We start from the raw sequence: 20,720 nt of genomic DNA, 5'->3' as shown, positions 1-20,720 counted from the left end.
AGAGTGTTTTGCGAAACTGCAGTTAACCCATCAGCGCAAGGTGAGAGTTGGCTGCACGTGGCCGAAATTGTAAGAGGATTGGAAAAGTGAAAGCATGCGCTGAAAACTCAACTCGACTGTGTTTCTCAAGCACTTTCAAACAGCCATCGCTGCATACAAAGTGCTATACATGGAGCACACTTCAGAGTGGTCACATTTCCATGCGCCACCTGGAGTCCAGAAAAGTCAGGCTGGAGTGAATCAGAAGAATAATAATATGTGACGATGTGTAGTTGAAAATACAGCCTCCTGTTGATTGTATGCTAAGTGTATCCAACCGTGAAAAGCACGTGCATTTTTATGAGTTTTAGCCCTGACCTTTGTGACCTCATTCTTGCAAGACACCATCAACATCAAGCTAAAGTTGTAGTTTTCGGCGCCCACTTGCTTTCAGGTTGGGTCACGTGACTCCGCAAAAGGCCCATGAAGGAGGTACGGGGCAGGTCGAGAAGGTACCCAAATGAGTTCCCACAGAGCGAGCGGACTCCTGTGAGTACTGTCGTAGCCCATGTCACTGCTTCGCGCAAAGTCAGGTTTAGTCTGACTTACAAGCATGCTAATGATATGCAAGCAGATGGCATTTTGACTTGTATGTCTGGGGCTGCAGAGGTGAAATTGTATGCTTCGGCTGAACATTATGCCGTTTCCAAGTGTACTTCTCTTCTCTCTTATACAGTATTAGCGGGACACTCCAACTGAAAGCGACAAACGGCTTCGAGCAAGCATTCTTTGCCTCATATTTGGAAAAATGAACAGGTGCAAAGGAACGCTTCAAAAAGCATGTTTTAATCGGTTCAAGTGTGCGGGGGGGGGGGGGTATAAAATGATATGAACTTCTAAAACACACAGACGGTGGCGGCTCTCTAGGACCGCAGTCGCCCACGCCCACTCTCTCCTGTAGCAAATGGCGTTCTGTGGCCACCCTTCCTGCTCACAGCGGGACTGCAATGGGCTTCGGAGCTCCCACGAAGGCGCAAGTGACATCTGAAGCTGCCAACGCGGCAAGAGATTTTCTCTTCACTTAAAAAAAAAAAAAGAAAAAGAAACCATAAACCCCTATCAAGTCGCATGTTTGAATTCCAACCAGGTAGATGAGCTTGTGCGGTGACCGCAGAGGATACAAGCAGTATGGCGGGCAAATTTCGGCTCCAAATCGACTCACACTTACCCCAAAAATGTGTATGAGCTTGACGGATAAAGTACTTTGATATCCATCATTGGGTTACACCGGGTTTGTTTGCAACCGCTTCGGAACCCCGACGGCCTCGGGGTATTTTTGGGGAGCATCCGGATTCCAAGGATGGGGGCCCTTAATCGGAAAGATGCCGAGGTTGTGGTTTGCCTCTTTACCTGCGTGGTGAAGACCTTCACTGCTATCTGGCAAACGTCAGTTGAAAATGACCAAGCCAGATCCATATGTGATCCAAAATGTTTAATTGAGGTGAAACAAATAATTGATTAGGTACTGTACTGCGGATAAATGAAACCTTTTCACATCCTGTTCAATTGTCACAGTTCTAAGCAGTTTAGTTTCAGATGATCCATCCAGAGTATATGGCTTTTATTTTGCCTACTTAGAAAAGTATTAAAAACATCATTATGTACACACAAACAATCATATTTACATTTGTTATGTGATTCGACGCAGAATTCTTTCTTAGGCTGGGTTGGACTTGGTAGCTCTATCCGACAACCCAAAGACCAGTAACTTAAATGTCCTTCGGTCGTCGTTTCGTAACCGTATGAAGCCAGGACAGAAGATACAAACGCCAGAGCCGATAGAAATGAAATACTATCATTGTCATTCACAACAAGGACTTTCAGTGGTTATCAACGATCGCTCGGCAAACCAGTGTAGTCGAACCACACTAGGACGACGTGGCTTTCTCATTGGCCGCAGTCTTTTCTTTCTCCTTGGACTTTTCATGTTTGTTATTTTTATCTTCTCGCCTGTCCCTGATTCTGCTGGTCTCCTGACGATCCCTGCCACGGTCTCTATCGCGGTCTTTATCTCTGTCTCTGTCTTTGTCCTTCTCCCGGCCTCGGTCCTTCTCCCGCTCTCGGTCTTTCTCCCGCTCTCGGTCCTTCTCCCGGTCTTTGTCCTTCTCCCGCTCTCGGTCCTTCTCCCGCTCTCGGTCTCTCTCGCGCTCTCTGTCACGGGGTCTGTCTTTATCTCGGCCTCGATCTTTCTCTCTTTCTCGGTCACGGTCTTTCTCTCTGTCTCGATCTTTCTCTCCGTCCCTGTCCTTGTCTCTTTCTCTATCTGGGTCTTTCTCTCTCTCTTTCTCTCCATCTCTGTCTTTGTCTCTGCCTCTGTCTCGGTCTTTGTCCCGATCTTTTTCTCTGTCCTTGTCTCTGTCCCTCTCCCGGTCTCTCTCCCGATCCCCCTCTTTGTCTCTGTCCCTCTCCCTTTCCTTGTCTCTGTCACTGTCCTTTTCCCTTTCTCTGTCTCTACCTCGGTCTTTCCCCCGGTCACGGTCCCGGTCACGGTCTCTGCTTCGGGACCTGTCACGTCTCTTGTCTCGCTCACGGTCCCGTTCTCGCTCTTTATCACGGGTTCTTCCTCTTTCGCGATCGTAATCCCTTCTCTCCGACTCCCTGTCCTTGGCTCTGTCCTTTTCTCTCTCTCGCTCACGGTCTCTCCTCTTGTCTGCGTCTTCATCCCTGTGTCGCTCCACCTCTGCCTCCTTGTGTTTCTCAGCCTCTTTCCCTTTGCTGCGCTCCCGTTCTCTGCTAGATTCACCGTCGACGTCTCGCTCTCTGCTTCTGTCCCGCTCTCTGCTTCTGTCCCGTTCTCGGCTTCTGTCCCGTTCTCGGCTTCTGTCCCGCTCTCTGCTTCTGGCCCATTCTCGGTCTCTGCTCCACCGCTTGCCCTGACCCCGCTCCCACAACGATCTCGCAGCGAGGGTCAGGTCCCGGTCTCTGTCTCTTCGGCCTTCGCCAGAGAGCTCCTTCAGTCTCTCTTCTAAAGACTGGGAAGACCCAGAACCCTGTTCTCTGAGTCCGACGTCAAAGTGAGCGAAGAGCTCTGTGCTTTGCGGTTCCGAGCCTTCCCGGTTGGTGCCGGTTCTCCTCATGGCTTCGGGGGAATGTCGGCGCCAGTAGTCCTCTCGCCATTGATCTGGACTTTGACCTCCTAGGCGACTTGGAGCGGCAAGAGGGGCCTCTGTGGGGGTCGGTAGCAGCGGGCCGCCGTGACGGACAGGTCTTGCCTCATCTGAAAACCTATCAAAGCGGTAACGCTCAGAACCACCAAAAGGCTGAGTCTGATCTCTGAGCGCTCTGGTCTCCTGTAGAGCAGGAAGAGCGAGGTGCTCATTCAAAGCTCCTCGATGCGGCGGTGAGTGTAGCATGGGAACCCCAAATTTGTTTCTATTCTCCGGAAGAGCCAAGTGCTCCTCCAAAGCTCCTCGGTGTGGTGGTGAGTGTGGCCTGGGCACCCCAAACTGGGCATGTGGATTCATGTGTGGCCCGCTTCTGTCCACACTAGAAGGCGGGCCTCTTGGTTCGTCATAGTGGCTCGGCGGAGGACCCCGGTACGGTGTCCCCGGGCCGTCTTTGAAAATATTCGGGGGATGATTTTGATGTTGGTCCACATGTGTGAATGAGTGACTATCTTTACCATACTGCTCCCTGGGGTCCACCATTTGGGGTTGGATCGGAATCGGAGTTTGATTTGTATGCTCACCATACTGAGAGGGTAGAGGACCCCTCGGTCCTGAGAAGTGGGAGAGGGGGGGAAGCCTGTTATCAAAATGTCCCGGTGGTGGTGGTGGTGCTGTGAAGGCTGGAGGAGGACCTCTGTTTCCAGGGAAACTAAATGGCGGAGGTGGACCGGTAAATCGCGGCGGAGGCAGCTGATTCTGTCCCTCAAACGTAGGCGGTAGAGGAAAGCCCGGAGGCAGGCCTTGTTGTCCACTGTGCTGAGGGGGAATAATGGGATCAAACATTTTGGGTGGCGGACCTCTCTGGCCAATTGGGGGGTACAGCGGCGGTGGTACTCTGGGTGGTATGAGGTTCTGAGGAGGCGGTCTTGAGAGTGGCTGCTGCGGTGGCGGCGGTGGTAGTTGGGTGCGCGTCCACTGGTTTTGATAGGGGGGGAACGGCGATGGAGGCAGGCCATACGGACGGGCGCTCTCCGCTTGAATCGGAGGACCGAGTACTGAGGGAGGACCATGGATAGCTGGTGGGGGTCCTTGCATCGACTGCGGCGCGGACATTGAAGAAATACCTTGCATCGGGGGCGGAACTGACATCGGCGGAGGCCTCATCATGGGATTCTGTCCGTGCCTTGATTGAGGTGGTAGAAAACTCGATGGCGGGGGGATGTCAGCTGGCGGTCTGTAATCGTTGTCAAAGTCCGACGTTGTCCTGTGATGTCGCGAATGATGAGAATGAGTGTCACTGAGGACTGGGATCGTGGAAGTGATCGTTGACTCATTGTAGGAGCTACAAGTTGCCGCGTCTTGGCTATTGTGGTCGTATTCTGACTCCTCGCTGGTTTTTAAAATACTTGCCGCATTTGGCCAAACACTGTACTTGTCCGTCTCTATTTCTGCCTGGACCCTCTCAGCCGCTTGCACTTCTCTCGTGTTCACTTCTTTTTCTTGCAGATAGTCATAGTCCAGATCAGGTTCCAAAGTCTCGCCCAATAAAGGGATTGACACCTCTTCCTTTCCTGTCTCCAGAAAGGGCAGCGTTGTCTCCGATTTCGTTTCCTCCTTGGGCAATGGCCTCTCTGGGTCTTGTGAGGGGTCGGGAGGGTTCGCGACAGAAGGCAACGGTGGCTCTTGGACTGAGTGCTGTGGCGGAGAAGAGCCGTCGGATGACGACTCTTCATTATCGAGCGGTTCGCCTGCCGTTTCTGTTGCGCTACCGGCCACCTGGCGTGCTTCACGGCTCTGTCGAGGATCTCTCCTCTGGTTGATCGTGGGCGTGGCTTTCACAAGCTCTTCCACTTGTTTGCCAAGCTGCATTAACTGACTACTGCCCAAGAGGGTTGGCGCAGCCTGTGAAGACTCAGCGGAGGGCAGACATTCGTCGTCCTCTTTTTGTTGCGTCTGATCTGCTTTCTGGTTGTTTTCCGAATCTGTTCTAGCCTCACAGGTAGACGCTCCAGTTTCATCTGATACATTAGTTTTGACTTCATCAAATATCGAGTCATCTTCAGGATCATACGCAACGTCATCACCTTCACTTGGTACTACTTCAGGTTGATTGACTACCTCAACCGGTTTGTTAGGCACACCGTAACCCATACACGGGTCATACTCTTCCTCTGGGTCGTACGGCCGGTCGTCTTCATCCTCCTCGACCTGTTTGTCTTTTGAAATCTGCGCAAACTGCTGCACAATTGGATCGAGCATTGTGGAGTGGGCGATGGAAGTTTCCGCACCCTGATCAGATGGCGAGTTGGAAGCTTCAGAGTCGTGCTTTTTCTTCCCAAAAAGAGTGTTGAGGATGGTCTGGAGAGGAGTGGCAGTTGCTGCAGGGGCAGGGATAGAGCTGGATGAGGAGGGAGATTCCACACCCGTGACAGAGGGCGGGGCGGGTGCTTTAACAGATGACAAAAGGGAAAAGACAGATGGGGTGGCCACAGCAACATTTGGTGTCCCAGAGGAGCTGGCAGGAGGTGACCCCGGAGGAGTGGCACTGAAGGGAATTTCCAAACTTTGGCGTGTGCTGCGCTCCACTTTGACTGAGAGAGGTGGCTTCGGGAGACCAGTGTCATCAATTTCTTTAAGTTGGAGCTTAGATCGTTTCTCATCACTTTCCAACGCAACACCGGGGCGCTTTCTGTCCTTCTGGCAGATCAAGAGCCCCAGTAGAAGGTTGGGCCGGGCCGGCTCGAGTCCTGCAAAAGAATAAACATGCACAAGTGAATCAACACGTCGGAGACTCCAAACTCCAGCAAGGATGAGACGCAGACAACCTCAGGTTGCACAAACTGGCAGATGTGTTTGTCGCCAGCAGTGGAGTTGACCTTTAAGAGCATACCTGGTCCATCAAATGGCAAGAGTTTGGATGGTAGCGGGTCCTTTGAACTCAAAGGGATGAGATAAAGGTCTTTGATCCGCCGGTTGCTGTTAGCTACCACACCAAATCTTTTCCTGCTGCTGAAGTAACAGAAGAGAGACACGTAAGCCACTTCCTCCTCCTCTGTGGCCGGCTGGAATCGGATCAGACACAGCTCCTGTGAGTAGTAAGAGCGAGAAGATCAATCTGCTGTCGCAAAAAACATTTTTTGACAAATTAAACCTTTGCACAAAGTAACCTTGGACAATGAGGTTTTCAACTTGCCAACGTAGTCCCACACTGTGTTCGGGGAGATGCGTCCTCCAACGTGTATGGTGTCGGGCAAATCCTGCATAGGATTGACCAGACATGAGGAGATGCCATTTTTTTCCACCTTCAGTCACGCGCGCACATGCACAAATGAGCTAAAAACAAGACTAGCAAACTCTGAATTTGACTTACCTCTTTTAGGTACTCAAAAGACCCTGACACCAGGTAAGCCTTGGTTACAAACTTGGCGACAGACTGCATGTTGATGAACCCTTTCCAAACCCTCTCTTGACCATGGAGGAAGATTGCAGTCTCCCCCTCCGGAGGAGGTTCAGAAGTACTGGGGGAGGGGGGGAACAGTATCATTTGAAAGAAATTCCACGTTCGTTCAAAAGGCGGCGGCCTCATTTTCCGAGCGAGACGAGACACTAAACTATGGATAAGGTCGCAAAAAAAACAGGTTGCCACAATGTACCGTTTGTTAAGTGAAAACAGTCCAACTCAACATAGGACGCTAAACATTCTCAAATGAACTGAGAAAGTACTGAAACATTTGAGAGCAAACCCGTTTTTGACACCTGTAAAAGAAGCTCCTGAAATAAAGTGCAGTAATCGCTCCTTTATCGCCGTTAATGGGGACCAAAATCCGCTAAGTGGTGACCAATAAACAACAACAAAAAATTAAGTCTGCAAACGGCTGTGAGAAGCTGCGAAAGTCAGCAAAACAACAGCAAGTCACATTGAGCAACATTTACAGTACTGTACTCCATGTATATTTTTTTATTTTAATTTTTTTTAATGAATATGTTTGAAAAAATCCGCGATGCACTGAAGCCGCGATAAATGAATGACTGTATCCCGTAATCAGCCGAAGTACCTTGTTTTCGACGGTTTGGTCAAAATCAGTGAGGGCGGAGGAGCAGGGGGCATGGGAAGGAAGGCCTTGGCTCCGGCATCCAAAGGAGCAATGAGAGGAAGTGGGAGCGCCTCCGCCACGGTACTGGCGGGTTTTTCAGGAGAAGTGTGCGTGACGGTTACGCTGGAGCCATGTCTGGCCATGCGTGGGTCTCTGCGCGTGATGCTGACGGACGAAACGGTGGGGGCGACGGCCTGCGGGATCTGCACGGGAGGGGCCAGGTTCTTTGGGTCCTCTTGGTAAAGTTGCGGCTGTGACTCCGGGACAGCCGGCTCGGTGGCAAACTGGTACGGCGGAGGCATGAGCTGCTGGTGCTGGTATGCCGGGGCCATTTGTGGTTGGCCGACAGCGCCGGCGGTGGCTTGCTCGGGTTTCTTCGGGGGTTTGGTTTTTTTGGATGCAAGCTCCTCTTCCGTCTTCTGACCTAAGGAAAGGGTATTGCATGGATACAATATTGGGAGAAGTGTCTCACAAACGTCATATGTCTACAACACGGTGACGCGGGCAACAACGAGAATGGACAGGTCGTCGGCGGGCTCCTTCGCCGCCGTCAGGGGAGATGCATAGAATTCCCGATGGCTTGCGAATGGGATGTCGCGCAGTGGGTGCACATACTGTACGAAACGGTACGAGCTCACGCTTTGATGTTTGCATGAACGCATGGTCCAGAGGACTGAAGCGCTTTCGTTTACCTGTGCATATTTTACAGTTGAGGTCAAACAGATGAGTCCTGTGTTCTGCCGTGGTGTCTTTGAGCATGCTACTGAAAATATCGGGCACACTGCTGCTCCCCTCAACAGCAGCAGGCTGCGGCGCAGCTGAAGCGGTGAGGCTGGGCTCGTCTTGGTCCTGAGGGAATACAACAGATCCACGTCAAATCCCACAAAGAACCGCAACAAGTCTCTGGACACCCGCCACTAAATGCAAAGCAGATTCGGATTAAAGTCAAGAGGAAGACCGCAAAGTTGGAGAGCTCCGTACCCCCAAGGCAACTGGATCAACTTGCACAGGTGAATCAAAAGTGTGAAAGTAGCAGAGAGGCAGTGTGCCACCACTTACTACAGCAGAAGCCATGCGAGAAGATGCCGACGCTGTGGCAGGGATACATACATCTGCATCAGATGGGGGCGGGGCATCCTCCGCATCCACGCTATGAGAGTCGCGCCGACTGCTAATTTTGGAATGACCCGAATGGGCCCTCGCACCGGAGGACTGAGCCTGCGGAGCGGATGCGCAACGTTCAAGAAAGGCCGTCACGAAAGCATTATGCTTGAAGCAGAAGGGGAAACATTTACCTGCGGTGGATCGGGCTTCTTCCACTCCGATATCTCCTTGGAAATCATCTCTTCGGCACTCAGCCTGACCAGTCGGAAAGGGCTCAGCTCACCGCCGATGACCCTGTAGAACAGGCCCTGGTGGACACGCGCGCACACGCCATTCATTTCACATCTCTTTTGAAAATCTGGAAAGTTTTCCCACCGCGGCGACTCACTTTGTTTTTCGGGTCCTTGAGGTTGAACATGAGCAACCGGTACTTGTTTTTGTACTTGCTGTCGGTGCTGAGGCAGAGGTTAAACATCTCTTTCTCGATGACGGCCGCCAGCCTCGCGACTTCGCTCTCCGTCATTTTCAAATCATCGCTGTCGCTCACCCTGGCGGGAAGGAGGACGGCAACGGTGTTCGACCACAACATGTGCTCCGTGAAGCTTTCGGGGAGTCTCACCTCTTGTAGAGGATGTCTGTCAGAGAGCGACGGATGTTCTGTCTCATCTGGTGGTTGGGGGGCGGCGTTACCGGGGAAGCCGAGGCTGCCGAGGACGCTGCCGGATGGTGCGACCTGTGAGAGGAAGAGTGACCGGGGGCAGCCGAAGACGCCGGAGACGCCGGGACTCTGGAAGACGAGGAAGACTGATGATGGGACGGAGAGTCTTTTTGCTGAGGCTGCTTCTTTGGAATGGTAAAGTTGGTCTTGGTGACCCTTAGCGCTCCCGTGACATGGATTGGGCCCGGAGGATAAGGGGACGGGGACGGGGGCGGGGTGGTCGTGGTCCGCGGTTTCTTGGTCTTTGCTGCAGATTTACTCGGAGGAGTGGCGGACCTCTTGGTTGCTTTCGAGCTGCTGGACTGAGGGGACGACTTTTTGCCTTTTGGAGACACTTTGGATGCCCTGGTGGTCATGCTCTTCTTCCTCTTGGTAGGGGTCTTGGAGTCAGGGGAAGGTTTAACACGAGCCGGCGCCCGTTTCTTTGTCTGCTTCTCTTCTTTGGGAGGGGCTGCAAAACAAGAGAAAATGGCCAACACTTGAGAATTTGCCACCATATCACAAGATTGATAAAGACTGTGGCCTCATTCATTTATTTGGCAGACTCAAAACACTTGAGCGTGTTCCTCCGTACACAAGTGAGCAATCCTCCTCATTTTATAAAGCTAGATTTGCAGCAACAGCAGTCATTGTGTACATGCGGCGCATAGACGCGCTTCAAGCTGAGGCGGAGCAGCATTGATTCTCGCATGAGCACTTCAACCAAACGGACTTTTTAGGTAAGCCTGCTATGAGTAATCAATTAGCTATCAGCATTCACCATTTGGAGTGGATTCGACAGACATTACACGCCTTAAAGCTGGACAGATCCCAATTCCCAAACGCTGTGAAATGACACAAAAATAAATCAAAATTCTTGCAGTGCAAAACAGGCCAACTCCCTCGACCTTCCGATTCTGTCGGCAATCATTCGTGGGGCAAGGTTTTACAGGTGAAGGTGACACGGCCTGAGGTAAAGCCACACATGAGGAGTCATTCGGCAACATTGTCAAGACCGCCCGACACGAAAAACAAAAGCCAAGTCCATCAGCGGTCACATTTTCCCCAACACGCGCGCGACATCTGTACAGACCCGCCTCCTGCGACACACAGTGGGGAACCAAGCTGACTTTTCAAAGTGCCCCAAACGGTCATGCAATCAAAATTGCCTCTCAACGTCCTCGGTGTCATCAAATGTGTACCGTCGGTGTGAAGGCACGGTCATTGTGACGCACGTCAGCCTCACTCACTGTACTTGATCGCTCATTTGACTGCGGGGAGCCTCGTTTGAAATCTCTGGTGCAGGTACATCACCGCTTCATTCTTCCAGTGCCACCTCTGACATTCTTTCAGGCCTCTCTTCCTTCTTTTCGCCAGTCAGGATAGGATTTGGGTTTCACCTGCTCGCCATCTGGGACATCGTCTGCACAATCTCCACGTCCAGTGCGTTTTCTTTGTAGCGGACGTAAATGCTTATGTGGTTGACAGCCAAGATACCCAAATAGCAAGCCAACACTGCTCAGAAAAATCAATCAATGAAGGGATCCAAAAATCTGTCTGTCACATCATCTTTTATTTTAAGACAGTTTCCCACTATAAAAGTTGCATCATAATGAATGAGCACGCGATGACTTAAAACGAAACAAAAAAAAAGAGTCACCCCATTAACGCGGGGTCCGCTTTGGTGCTCTTACCAGGTTAATTAATTAACCTATGCTATGCTGTGGGGCGGGTGACAAGAGGTTCAAAGACGTACCTGCTGGTGAAATCACCTGCTGTAATGATGAACCCATGGAGAGGAGCTTTACACATTGGGTGGTCCAAAGACCCTACAAACGCACCCAATCTCCTCCAAAACAACCGAATCCTTGATTGGACACTAAAATTGAAATCTAGCGTCTGAACCAACGCCACAGCTGTGTCCCAGAATAACTTGTTCTGAAACGGGGATGGCAGAAAATGATGCCGCAGGGGCCAAAACGTCCTCGTTTAGCTAACGACCAGATTGACAGATCCAAAGGGCAATTTAGCAAGACACTTGGTGTCGCCGCCCCAGCCCATTGAGGGATTCCCCTACCCATACTCGTCGGGGATCCCCCAGTTTTGCCAACCGGGCCATTTCAGACATCACCTCAGCAACTTTTCAACAAATCAAGTTGTTGAGAACCCCTCCAGCGCTTGAAATGTTTAATATTGACCCAAAAGTCAGACTACACACTTACCTCTTCAGCAGCTGCCACTCTCCCATCCAGTGGCACCCGTCATCAAAATCACATGTTAACAGGTCAGGATTACGTCTAACACAAACAATTTCACAAATGTCCCGTTTCAGGTTATGCTAGCATGAAAGAAATGGCTACGAGGAAAACAAACAACTATTTGAACCAGAAGACCCTCAAAGAGATACATACACTTTTTGTTTAACACTGTGGTTGATATGGGTGTAGTCTTTTCTGGTGGCACTGCAATGTAATTATGGTCGCTGCACCAGGACGCAGTGGCAGGCGGCGGCGGCTGTTCCACGGCGTGCGCGTCTTCATCGTCCTCGTCGGGATCGCGGTCGTCATCTCCGCCGTCGCTCTCAGAGTCCTCCCTGCTGTCCCTCCGGGCCCTCGTCCGGCTGGCAGCTCCCCTCTGAACGGATCAAAGAGATAACACATGATGGCAGAGTTTGTGACAGCAGCCAGAGGGCACACGTTGCCAAAACGGGACCATTTTTAAATTGGTCAAAGGAGACTACGGTTGTCGCCCATTCACTGCAGTGCCATTAATTAAACAGGGCTGCAGGAGGGGTACACCCTCCTCAACTGGTGGCCAGCCAATCGCGGGACAATTTCGAGTGTTCAATCAACCGTGCAGGTTTTTTGGAAGGTGGGTAGAAACCAGAGTACCCGGCAAAAAAAAAGGCACGCAACTACAGGGAGAACATGCAAACACCACGCAGGAATGAAAGCCGCGACTTCTGCACGGCGGCCATGCTAACCGGTCGACTGACGTGCTGCCATTTGTTTGTGATATTACACAATTCTAATCGCATCTTTGATGCTCATGCTTATTTGAGTCGCGAGTAAGATCGAGCCAATCGCGACTGACTTTGGATGAAAGGTAGCGGGTGCAAAATGGCAGGTTGTTATGGCTGCAGGCACCATTATTTCCAGTCAGTCAGATTTTTATTGTCAAATAAAAAGCATTTTGCATGGCTCCAATAATAATTCCTTTGTCCATACTTACAAATTATTAGCAACATTTTGCAAACAGCACAAGACAATCGGGCAATAAAATATAAAATTGGTGTAACGCTGCCAATGCAAATGGATGTTCATTAGCCTCACGTGATTGAAACAAGGAATAGAACCACTTGATTTAAATGCCAACAGTTCAGCCCATTTTAGGATTACCCCCCCTCCCCTAAACCTGCGCGGATTCAAATATACGAGGCGGCAGACCCAGAGTGTGCGGTGCACACAAAGCTCGACTACATTTCCAACTTTTAACAATGGGCCTGCCGTAGCAGATAGCATCCTCGCATTTGTATTCTGAAGGGTTATGATCAAAGCGCGGTCTTCATCACAAAGTGTTTCTGTTCAAGGCTTTGGATCGTATACGGACAACTTGAAACAATACCAAAACACAGGCAAAAAAAAGACTCGCTACGGAAAAGTGCACCGTTACGCGTCATGTTCATGCGAAAGCTCTGTGCGGATATCACGCTGTTGTTCACGTACACCGGCAAGGAAAATGTGTCAGGAGAATTCGGCTTGGGAGCGCAGCTGCCATCGCTTTGAACACAAGTTGAGCAACATGAAGGCGCGCGACTGCTTGACAACTGACCAAACGCATTCACTTCGACAAGCCGCGGCGCACATGGTTTCACAACTTAAGGTGGTCCAAATTACCTTTGACGCAGAGGTGGCTTTCTGAGCTTTGCTCTTAGGCTCTTTGACTTCAGTGAACGACTTCATAGTGGCGGCAGCGTGGCGCAGAATGCAGTCATTGCCGCAGTACACCGAGTCCGGCTGGGCGCTGCTCTCGCAGCCGGGACCGATGCATTTGGGAAGCGACGCGTCCACCGGCGACTTTCCCGCCTCTTCGGTCTCGGTTGTTTTCACCTCCACGTTTGAAGCCACCTTCTCCTGCTCCATCTCTGCTGTGGGGCACGCTGGCTTTTCCGTCGCGGGCGCCCCCTTCTGGCCCGCGTTTGGTGGTGCAGCCTGCTGGATCGTCTGCTCCAAACCAGTACACAGTGGCTAGCAATGAGCAACGTGATTTACAAGTGAGAGAGTATTGAAAGTTATTTTATGGTCTCTCATTGCCGCTATTACCCATGACATCAACATTGCATCGTTTGAGAGCAGGCAGTGTGAGCAACAAGGCAGAAAATAAATGTGGGTACATTTATATCGACACCTTGACGTGTTGCGCCGTAGCCACCGCATGTCAAAATGTAACACATCGAGATGGATAGAAAAATGAAATTGAGCTCATTTACAAGGACCTACCGGCTGAAAGATTTTGATCTTCTTTTTCCCCGTGGGATTTGTGGCTTTCTCGATCCTGCCTTTGATCCCGATGTCCTCCGCTCCTTTCTCGTCGGCGCTCGCGGATGTTGGGGGGAGTTGTGCCGCCGTCGCCGCCGCTAAGCTTGCCGCGGGACCCGAGTCAGCAATAGCGCCCCCGGCAGATGATGGAGGCTCAGCGCCGGCGTCAGTTTTGGCCTTGGCGGCGTCCGTGCTCAGAGACAGCATGGAGGTGGCGGGCCTGATCACCTGGCTTTTTTTAGCCGTACAGTTGGGGCAGACATAATCCTCGCCATTTCTCTCCATCAGACGTCCACGAGCCTCGGTGATGCCCACACAATCTCCATGGAACCACTCCTCGCAGCGGTCGCAGCAGATCATGAACCTAGTGAGCAAGAACATTTGTCATGGCAATCTGGTCGGGCTCCCCTCATTATTATTCCTGCTTAATATACGCAGGTTGTGTAATTTGCATACCACCCCCACCCCCTCAAAATACGCTAAAATTATAGTACTTGTTGTAGGATCCGATTGTTTTATCAAGTTCATGTTTAGAAATGCTCATGAGCTGGGCAGCAAAAAAGACCCTCAGCCCTCTTCCCTGCTTTTATTGACCTGCAGGGTGGGAGCTTCTCATCAAAACATCTAAGAGGTTTTTCATTTGTGCGGGTTTGTAGCTTGGTTGTGTTGCTGAAATAATCACCCTGGATTCAATTTGAGTGAGAATCAAACTTTTGTCGTTATGGTTTGAGTTTAACAAAAATCAATCGCGTCTCTACACAGGTGATTCAGAAAAGGTCAAAATGGTCACTGCAAACAACGGCAGTGAGTTCAATGGAAAGTAACATTTAACATCAGCATGTCGAACCAGGACACGCCCACCGTGTGTCTCTCCGGCTCACCCGGGAACGTCTTTCGCTGAGCCAAACAAAATTTGCAAGGGAGATGGAAGTCTCGACTTCCCGCCTCGCAGCCCACTACTGATCAGTGGAAGAAAAATGATGAACGGATGTTCAATCTAAATTGATTAATTACAGTACTTACTGTAAATTTCCCCATTGTGGGACAAATAAAGGATATCTTATCTTACAGACTCCCGCCAAAATGAGGGACCTGTCTGCTCATGTTTTCACATCATCATGCTTGTCATTTGCTCTGGATTTGATGTTTTCCCATATGGCTGGCATTGGGCGGAATTACTGCCACCCCCCCCCCCCACCAAAAGTTGGTTGAGCCATCAATATTGTCAAGTAGAGCAAGCCATTTTCAACACAATTGCTCAATAATTTGTAACAAGGAGACACCATGTGGAGACTGACCAATCATACAGGTTTGTGAAAAAATTAATCCGTTGATCGCTTCGGGCATCGGAGACTTTGGCTCGATGCTGCGCTCACATATTGATAACTATGATGTTCGGTTTGGGGGAACGCCCAATTTAAGACGGTGAAACGAGTGTACAGTGGAACTCCGGTCGCATACAACGGTGACAGAGCGCGACCGCGAGAGCCAAAACCCACGTAGAATTGAGGCTCCCTCACAACTGCCACAAAGGAAGGGGAAAACGGACAACCAGAAAGCAACCCGCACACAAATAAGCAAGGGTTTCGGCGATTAATTGGGACTGGCAAAAGTTGAAATAAATACAATTGCAAATATGCAAGGTTCACCGGATTGGAATGTGTCCCCCGAGGAAGGACTGCGTACACTTGAGGTTTTGTCATTGATAACAAGCAAGCCCACAACCAACAGACTCCCGAGTCATCAAGGGAGCAACTTCCTCCACTCACACACATTGACAAGTGCCTGATTGGCCAAGTTGCTGACCAACTTCCAAGCCATCTTAGGACCCTTTCACACTTGCATTTATTTTTCGGTACAACATCTTGATTTTATTCATTTCCGCGGGAGCGTTCATTTAGTGTAGAGCAGAGTTGAAAGCGCGTTCAAATCGCCACCCGACGAAGCATTCGAAACAAACCTTTTGTTGTGTTTCTGCCGACAGATGCAATAAAGTGCGTTGGGGTCGTAGCCTCCATCAGACTCGCTGCTTGACGAAGACGAGGACGCGCCGTCATCTTCGTCGCTGTCCTCCTCATCGCGAGGCTCGCCGGTCTTGCCGACGGCTTGCGCGGGTGTCGAGGCCTTGCCGGACCCGCTGTTCACGTTTGCCGCCCGTTTTTTATTAATGTACGTTCGGATGGGGCCACGCTTGACCAACAACCCGGGGTCTCGCGCGGTCTCCTCGTCATTGCTGTTCTCCTCCTGAGCTCCCGCTTTCACGTTTGGCTTCTTTTCCTCCGGCTGTGACTCCGGCTGCCGGTGTTCCTTCGCGGCGCGTCCCTCCTCCTCTCCTTTCGAGAGAACGGCGCCTTTGCCCGATTTCTCGGCGCCTTTGTCCTGCGGCTCGGCGCCGTCTCCGCTGTCCTCATTCTCGGAGCTTCCGTCATCTTTGGCGGCGGCGCTTTCCGTTTGCCGTAGCCGCCTGCCGCGCTGAGTTGCCCTTCGAGTCTGCTCCCTCGTGCTACTTCGAGTTCTCCTGTCGGACGTCTCGGGCTTGTCCTCCACCGTCTTTGCGTCCGCGTTCCCATCAAAGCTGGCCTCGGAGGCGGTTTCGACATCGGTCGGCGTTTGCGACGGCGGATCGCCACTTTCCAGGGTCGGGGGCGCACTCTTTCTGAGCACCCGTTTCGTAGTGGAGAGGAACTCCTCCAGCTTGTCGGTGCGCTTCGACTGTCTGCCACTACGGCGCACGGGATAGCGGCTCTCTGGGTTGTCGGGCGCAGCTTCCACTGGCATCTCTCGCTGAGCAACGGTGGACCGACGGAATGCCCACGTTTTCTTTGAGTCGCTGTCGGCTTTGGAAGCTTTCTCTATCGCCTCCTCTGCCACCTTTTCACTTTGTGTTGGGAAAGTTGGCTTTTGCTCGCCGGGCCGCTCCTCTCCATCACCTGGAGACACATGGCAAAACGCTCAAGGTAAAATTCATTCCGGGACAAAGGACGGCTTCAAAACACTACGGAAGAGATGAAAGAATCAATCTAGTTCTCATAAACTACAGACACGTGTGCCTTTAATTTCCGCCCACCGAAAGTTCTCTCGGGTCCATCACACCACACTACGAGGCAGTGAAAGGCAGATTTCCTTGACCTTCATTTAAGGGAAAAAGAAGCTCATTCAAGGTACCTTGAGAGCAGCTATCCGTATGGTCTTGGCTCTTTTCTGGCTCATGAGCTACAGAGAGCTCAGGGCTCACATTCTCCTCCATGGGTTGAGACAATGGCTACTTTGAAACCCAATCACTAGTTAGGAGAAGAGCACAACAGAGTCACTAATCAAGTGCAAAAAGAGGTACAGCAGATCCCGACGCATCAGGAAATGGAGAACAAACTTGAAAATGTGCTTGATGCTAGTGCAACTAATGTCAATATTGAATCGTCCGGTGTTAAATGGGCAGAGGATATTATGAGGAAATCGTGAAAAAAAATTCTCATTTCGACAAGCCAGATCTCGTCGTGCAAATCGCCGCGCGCCTCCCAAAATCACCAAAGGATACAGCGTACGCACCTAAATTCAAGACTTTCAAAGATATTGCCATTCAATGTGAAAGAAACCGGAAGACCAACTTTCCAAAGCTTTCCAAAAAACATTTATATTGGGGTAAAATGGGAAACTTAAATTAATGGGTAATTAGGAGGAGTTAAGATTGGCTCTACTTCCAAGTCTTGGAAATAGATTTGTCACCCGAGTTGGATGCAAGGGGCCACGTTTTTGTCCCGCACATCTTTTATGTACACTGCCTGATGCAATAATTAAAAGGATCAAGAATGTGAACAATTCAAATGGGAAAAAAATCATGCTTGCACTGCAACAACTTTAGAATAGAGTGCAACAGTTTGATTAATTTGTTTTTAGAATATACCTCACTCCTCAGGAGAATAATACCCCATTATGCTGTCACACCTGCCCTAGTTCAGGTTAAAAGTCTGAAGGAAGAAAATTGACCAACATTGCAAAAACTGTACCTATAAATTCCTCAACAAAACAAAGGCTTCAAAACTACAATCATTGGGATTTGAAGATCTGCCAGAAAAAAAAGATGCACGGCAATATGTCAAAACCCTGTGAGAGTCAAGTGTCAACGCATTTCCAACTACAGTACTTGACTACATATGCATTATTGGAGTCCCATAAATTCACGGATGTTTGGTCGAAAATCGGCAATTGAATAAATAGCACAAACGTTCTTGTGCAGCCATGGTGTATTGTCTTGCAGCAGTTACGAAACTCTGGCCTAAAAAAAAACAAAACCGCGGCGAGGTTGATAAAACTGCACCGAAATTGCGCCTGGAGCGTGTCCTGCCACGTGACTGGGTGTGATCGGCAAAAAAAATGGGAAGACGGGCAGAAATGGAGATCCAGTTCTGCACAACAGGAGCATCATCTCAACGGACGAGCGGGAAAAATGTGCCAGTGACAACCTATCATTGTGTAAACATGTCGAGAAAGCGTTGACAATCGGTGCTGTGTTAGCTAGCGATGACGTTACGTTATTAAGGCATGAACGGGGCTACACGCGGCCCGAAACAAACACGATCCAGGGCCTGTAAATGTCGCACCACAGCAAGAATGACCACTTAGACTGTCAAACACTTTCGAATGCACTGCAGCCTCCGCGCATATTGGCGCAACAGGGCCATGCGTAAGGCTCCCGATTAACATGTAATGGCCGCCAAGCCTCCTGTGCTAATCGCATTAGCTAACACGACAACGCGTCGTTTTAACGCAAAAACGAACCGAACTGGGTCGCCGTGAATTAACAGTGAAAGTCGGATCTCTTCGTTTTTAAATTCCACCTTATTGCCGTTACAAGGCCCGTACTGTAAGGAAATGATTGATTTCGACAAATCTTTGTCAAATCGACCGCCCACCACGAGCCTCAGCTACCTCGAGCGAGTTTGAAAATTTTGCCATTTGGCTGGGCACAAAATATTTTTTAAAAAGCAGAACGACACTTGTTTGCTAATATGAAAGCTCACATAGTGATGAAATCCGAGTTGTTTGTTGAGAATAAATAAGCACGAACAACCTTGCACGGCGTTACTGCAGTGTACGTCGACTGAGACAAATATAATCCTGCGGCAAGCGAGTCGGCTAAGGAATCGATCCCATCACATAAATACTCACAAAATGCAAGTCGAATAAAAGCCACAATCTTCTACCCACCTACACGGCAGAGTTACGGATGTGCCTTCGCTCATTCTTCGGTCGTGCGTCCATTTTCCCAAATCCTGCCGAAGCTAGCTGACTGCGCCAGATGGCTGACCTCACCGTCTGCAGGACATGCGGCGTCGTGGCTCGCTATCGCCCCCCACTGGTCTGGAGTGGGAGGGAGGGCTGAGTAAATTCTCGAAGCATTTATTTATTTTTGGTTTGACTGCAAGATTAAATATGGTTTATGCCACGACTGTTGCAAAAATACAATACCGATGGGTCCTTTTCATATAATTTGATCAACATAACAGTAAGCGAGTTCCCTTTTGAAAAGTTTTAATTACTGTTATTTATTCAAAAGTTAATAATTGCCAGGAAGTAACATCATCCTAAAAACATTAATCTATCAGTGGGGCTGGACTGGCCAGCTGGTCTACAGGGCATATAATCGGTGGGCCGGTGTCGTGCTATTTAATTCATCCATCCCTCCATCCATCCATCCATTTTCCGAACCGCTTGATCCTCACTAGGGTCACGGGAGGTGCTGGAGCCTATCCCAGTCGTCTCCGGGCAGTATGCGGGGGACACCCTGAATCGGTTGCCAGCCAATCGCAGGGCACACATAGACGAACAACCATCCACGCCCACACTCACACTTAGGGACAATTTAGAGCGTCCAATCAGCCAGCCATGCATGTTTTTGGAATGTGGGTGGAAACCAGAGCACCCGGAGAAAACCCACGCAGGCGGAGCTGGAATCGAACCCAGTACCTCTGCGCTGTGAAGCCGAAGTGCTAACCACTGGACTACCGGGCCGCTGCTATTTAATTATTTTCCACCATTATACCTCACGAGACCGGCCCACAATTTATTTGGAGTCACCCATCAACCCATTTACAATATAGACAGCAAAGCGAATCACCCAATCAACATTTTTAGCAGAGATTTAAGGTAGCCAGGTGTGGTCAGGAATCATGTCTGAATACTGTGCAAATTTTCTAAGAAACCTTCTTTGGAATAGTCCGTTTCATTGTTGATCAAACTCTTCCCCGTTTTTTTTTTTTTTTTGTTAAAAAAAGCGCAAATATCCAAAACCTTGCCCAATACCTGAATTAATCATAACCATACATTCGTAGCTATGTTTCTGCAAATGAGAGCAACCCTGTCTCAGTTCATCTGATATTGATGGCAGCAATCATTGGCGAGATGAATTGTGAAATTAGCACATTAATAGCTTATTATCACACCGTCAACTACGTTGGTCCCAAAAGACTTCCTTTTGACGAGGTGCTTGATGGAAACAGTTTCGTACGCCGAAAAAGAATATGACTATATACGTATGACCTGACAGCTGTTGATGAATGTGAAATCTGTCAATTATGCATGCAGGCAGTATACGTTCTGATTTTAAAAAATGGTCTCGTTCACATTCAACTCAAGCGAACAAGTTTCTCCAACACCGTAAGCTAAGCCAGCTAACTGCAGTCCTCTACAGCAAATTCACTTTCCCAATCGAGTAGCCGTGGCACAGCCGCGCCAAAATCACAACAGTCAAGTGTCAATTTACCGCGACGTGTCTCAGTAAGAGTTGATAAAGATGCCCAGTGAAAAGGAAGCTAAACTGCTCTAGTGGTTCGGAACATTCGGTGTTTTGTTCTTGATATTTCAAGTTGAAATGCCTATTAAAAGGGACTCATTCGAAGGAGCTCCTTTTTGCGGTAAATGTACAGAGTGATATATAACAAAAGCAGCTGGTTTCTTCTTTATATTCTTGACATCATTTCTTTTCAAGGGAACCCACGATTTAATTGGCGTTAACGAAAGGACGATGCCGTAAGAATTCAAATGGTCACAAGCGGGAAACGACATAAAAGCATTTTCGTGTTGTTACGTTGCAACTTTTGGGAATCATCAGCACTCGTGAGTGAGGGGGTCCTCGTGCGATGAC

The 20,720-nt window shown here is 49.8% G+C and overlaps 2 protein-coding genes across 8 annotated transcripts in view; one reads left to right on the top strand and one right to left on the bottom strand.

Annotated features, from left to right (window-relative positions):
• The window catches only part of taf4a (TAF4A RNA polymerase II, TATA box binding protein (TBP)-associated factor), a 137,225-nt gene extending 117,115 nt beyond the window's left edge, over positions 1–20,110 (top strand). Inside the window, exon 17 of the transcript XR_007964148.1 lies at positions 20,095–20,110. The gene's annotated coding sequence lies outside the window, so the exon portion shown is untranslated. The remainder of the gene's footprint in view (positions 1–20,094) is intronic.
• dido1 (death inducer-obliterator 1) lies at positions 1,457–18,924 on the bottom strand. 7 transcript variants are annotated; one of them, XM_052076440.1, is made up of 16 exons: positions 18,785–18,923; positions 16,745–16,860; positions 15,540–16,509; positions 13,541–13,943; positions 12,938–13,288; positions 11,453–11,675; positions 8,964–9,513; positions 8,733–8,892; positions 8,536–8,652; positions 8,300–8,458; positions 7,933–8,089; positions 7,202–7,664; positions 6,517–6,664; positions 6,314–6,403; positions 6,037–6,232; positions 1,457–5,893 (listed from the first exon to the last, which is right to left on the bottom strand). In XM_052076440.1, the coding sequence occupies exons 2-16, from the start codon at positions 16,824–16,826 to the stop codon at positions 1,908–1,910; spliced, it is 8,055 nt and encodes a 2,684-aa protein (XP_051932400.1). In that variant the 5' UTR covers positions 16,827–16,860; positions 18,785–18,923; the 3' UTR covers positions 1,457–1,907. The 7 variants fall into 7 exon arrangements, with proteins under 7 accessions (XP_051932400.1, XP_051932402.1, XP_051932404.1 ...); XM_052076442.1 differs by having other exon boundaries at positions 8,303–8,458; XM_052076444.1 differs by having other exon boundaries at positions 8,351–8,458.
• Positions 20,111–20,720: the final 610 nt, after the last annotated feature.

This window comes from Hippocampus zosterae, chromosome 9, assembly GCF_025434085.1.
Source record: "Hippocampus zosterae strain Florida chromosome 9, ASM2543408v3, whole genome shotgun sequence".
In the NCBI taxonomy this organism is placed as follows: domain Eukaryota; kingdom Metazoa; phylum Chordata; class Actinopteri; order Syngnathiformes; family Syngnathidae; genus Hippocampus; species Hippocampus zosterae.
This window is presented reverse-complemented; position numbering and strand designations above follow the sequence as displayed.

What these genes read in the sequence shown, in the direction of transcription:
- dido1 (XM_052076440.1), bottom strand. Translation starts at nt 16,826, where the DNA reads ATGGAGGAGAATGTGAGCCCTGAGCTCTCTGTAGCTCATGAGCCAGAA. An exon ending in AGATCAAAATCTTTCAGCCG is followed by an intron (nt 13,289 to 13,540) that starts GTAGGTCCTTGT and finishes GCTCATTGCTAG; the next exon opens with CCACTGTGTACTGGTTTGGA. An exon ending in TCAAGGACCCGAAAAACAAA is followed by an intron (nt 8,653 to 8,732) that starts GTGAGTCGCCGC and finishes CGTGTCCACCAG; the next exon opens with GGCCTGTTCTACAGGGTCAT.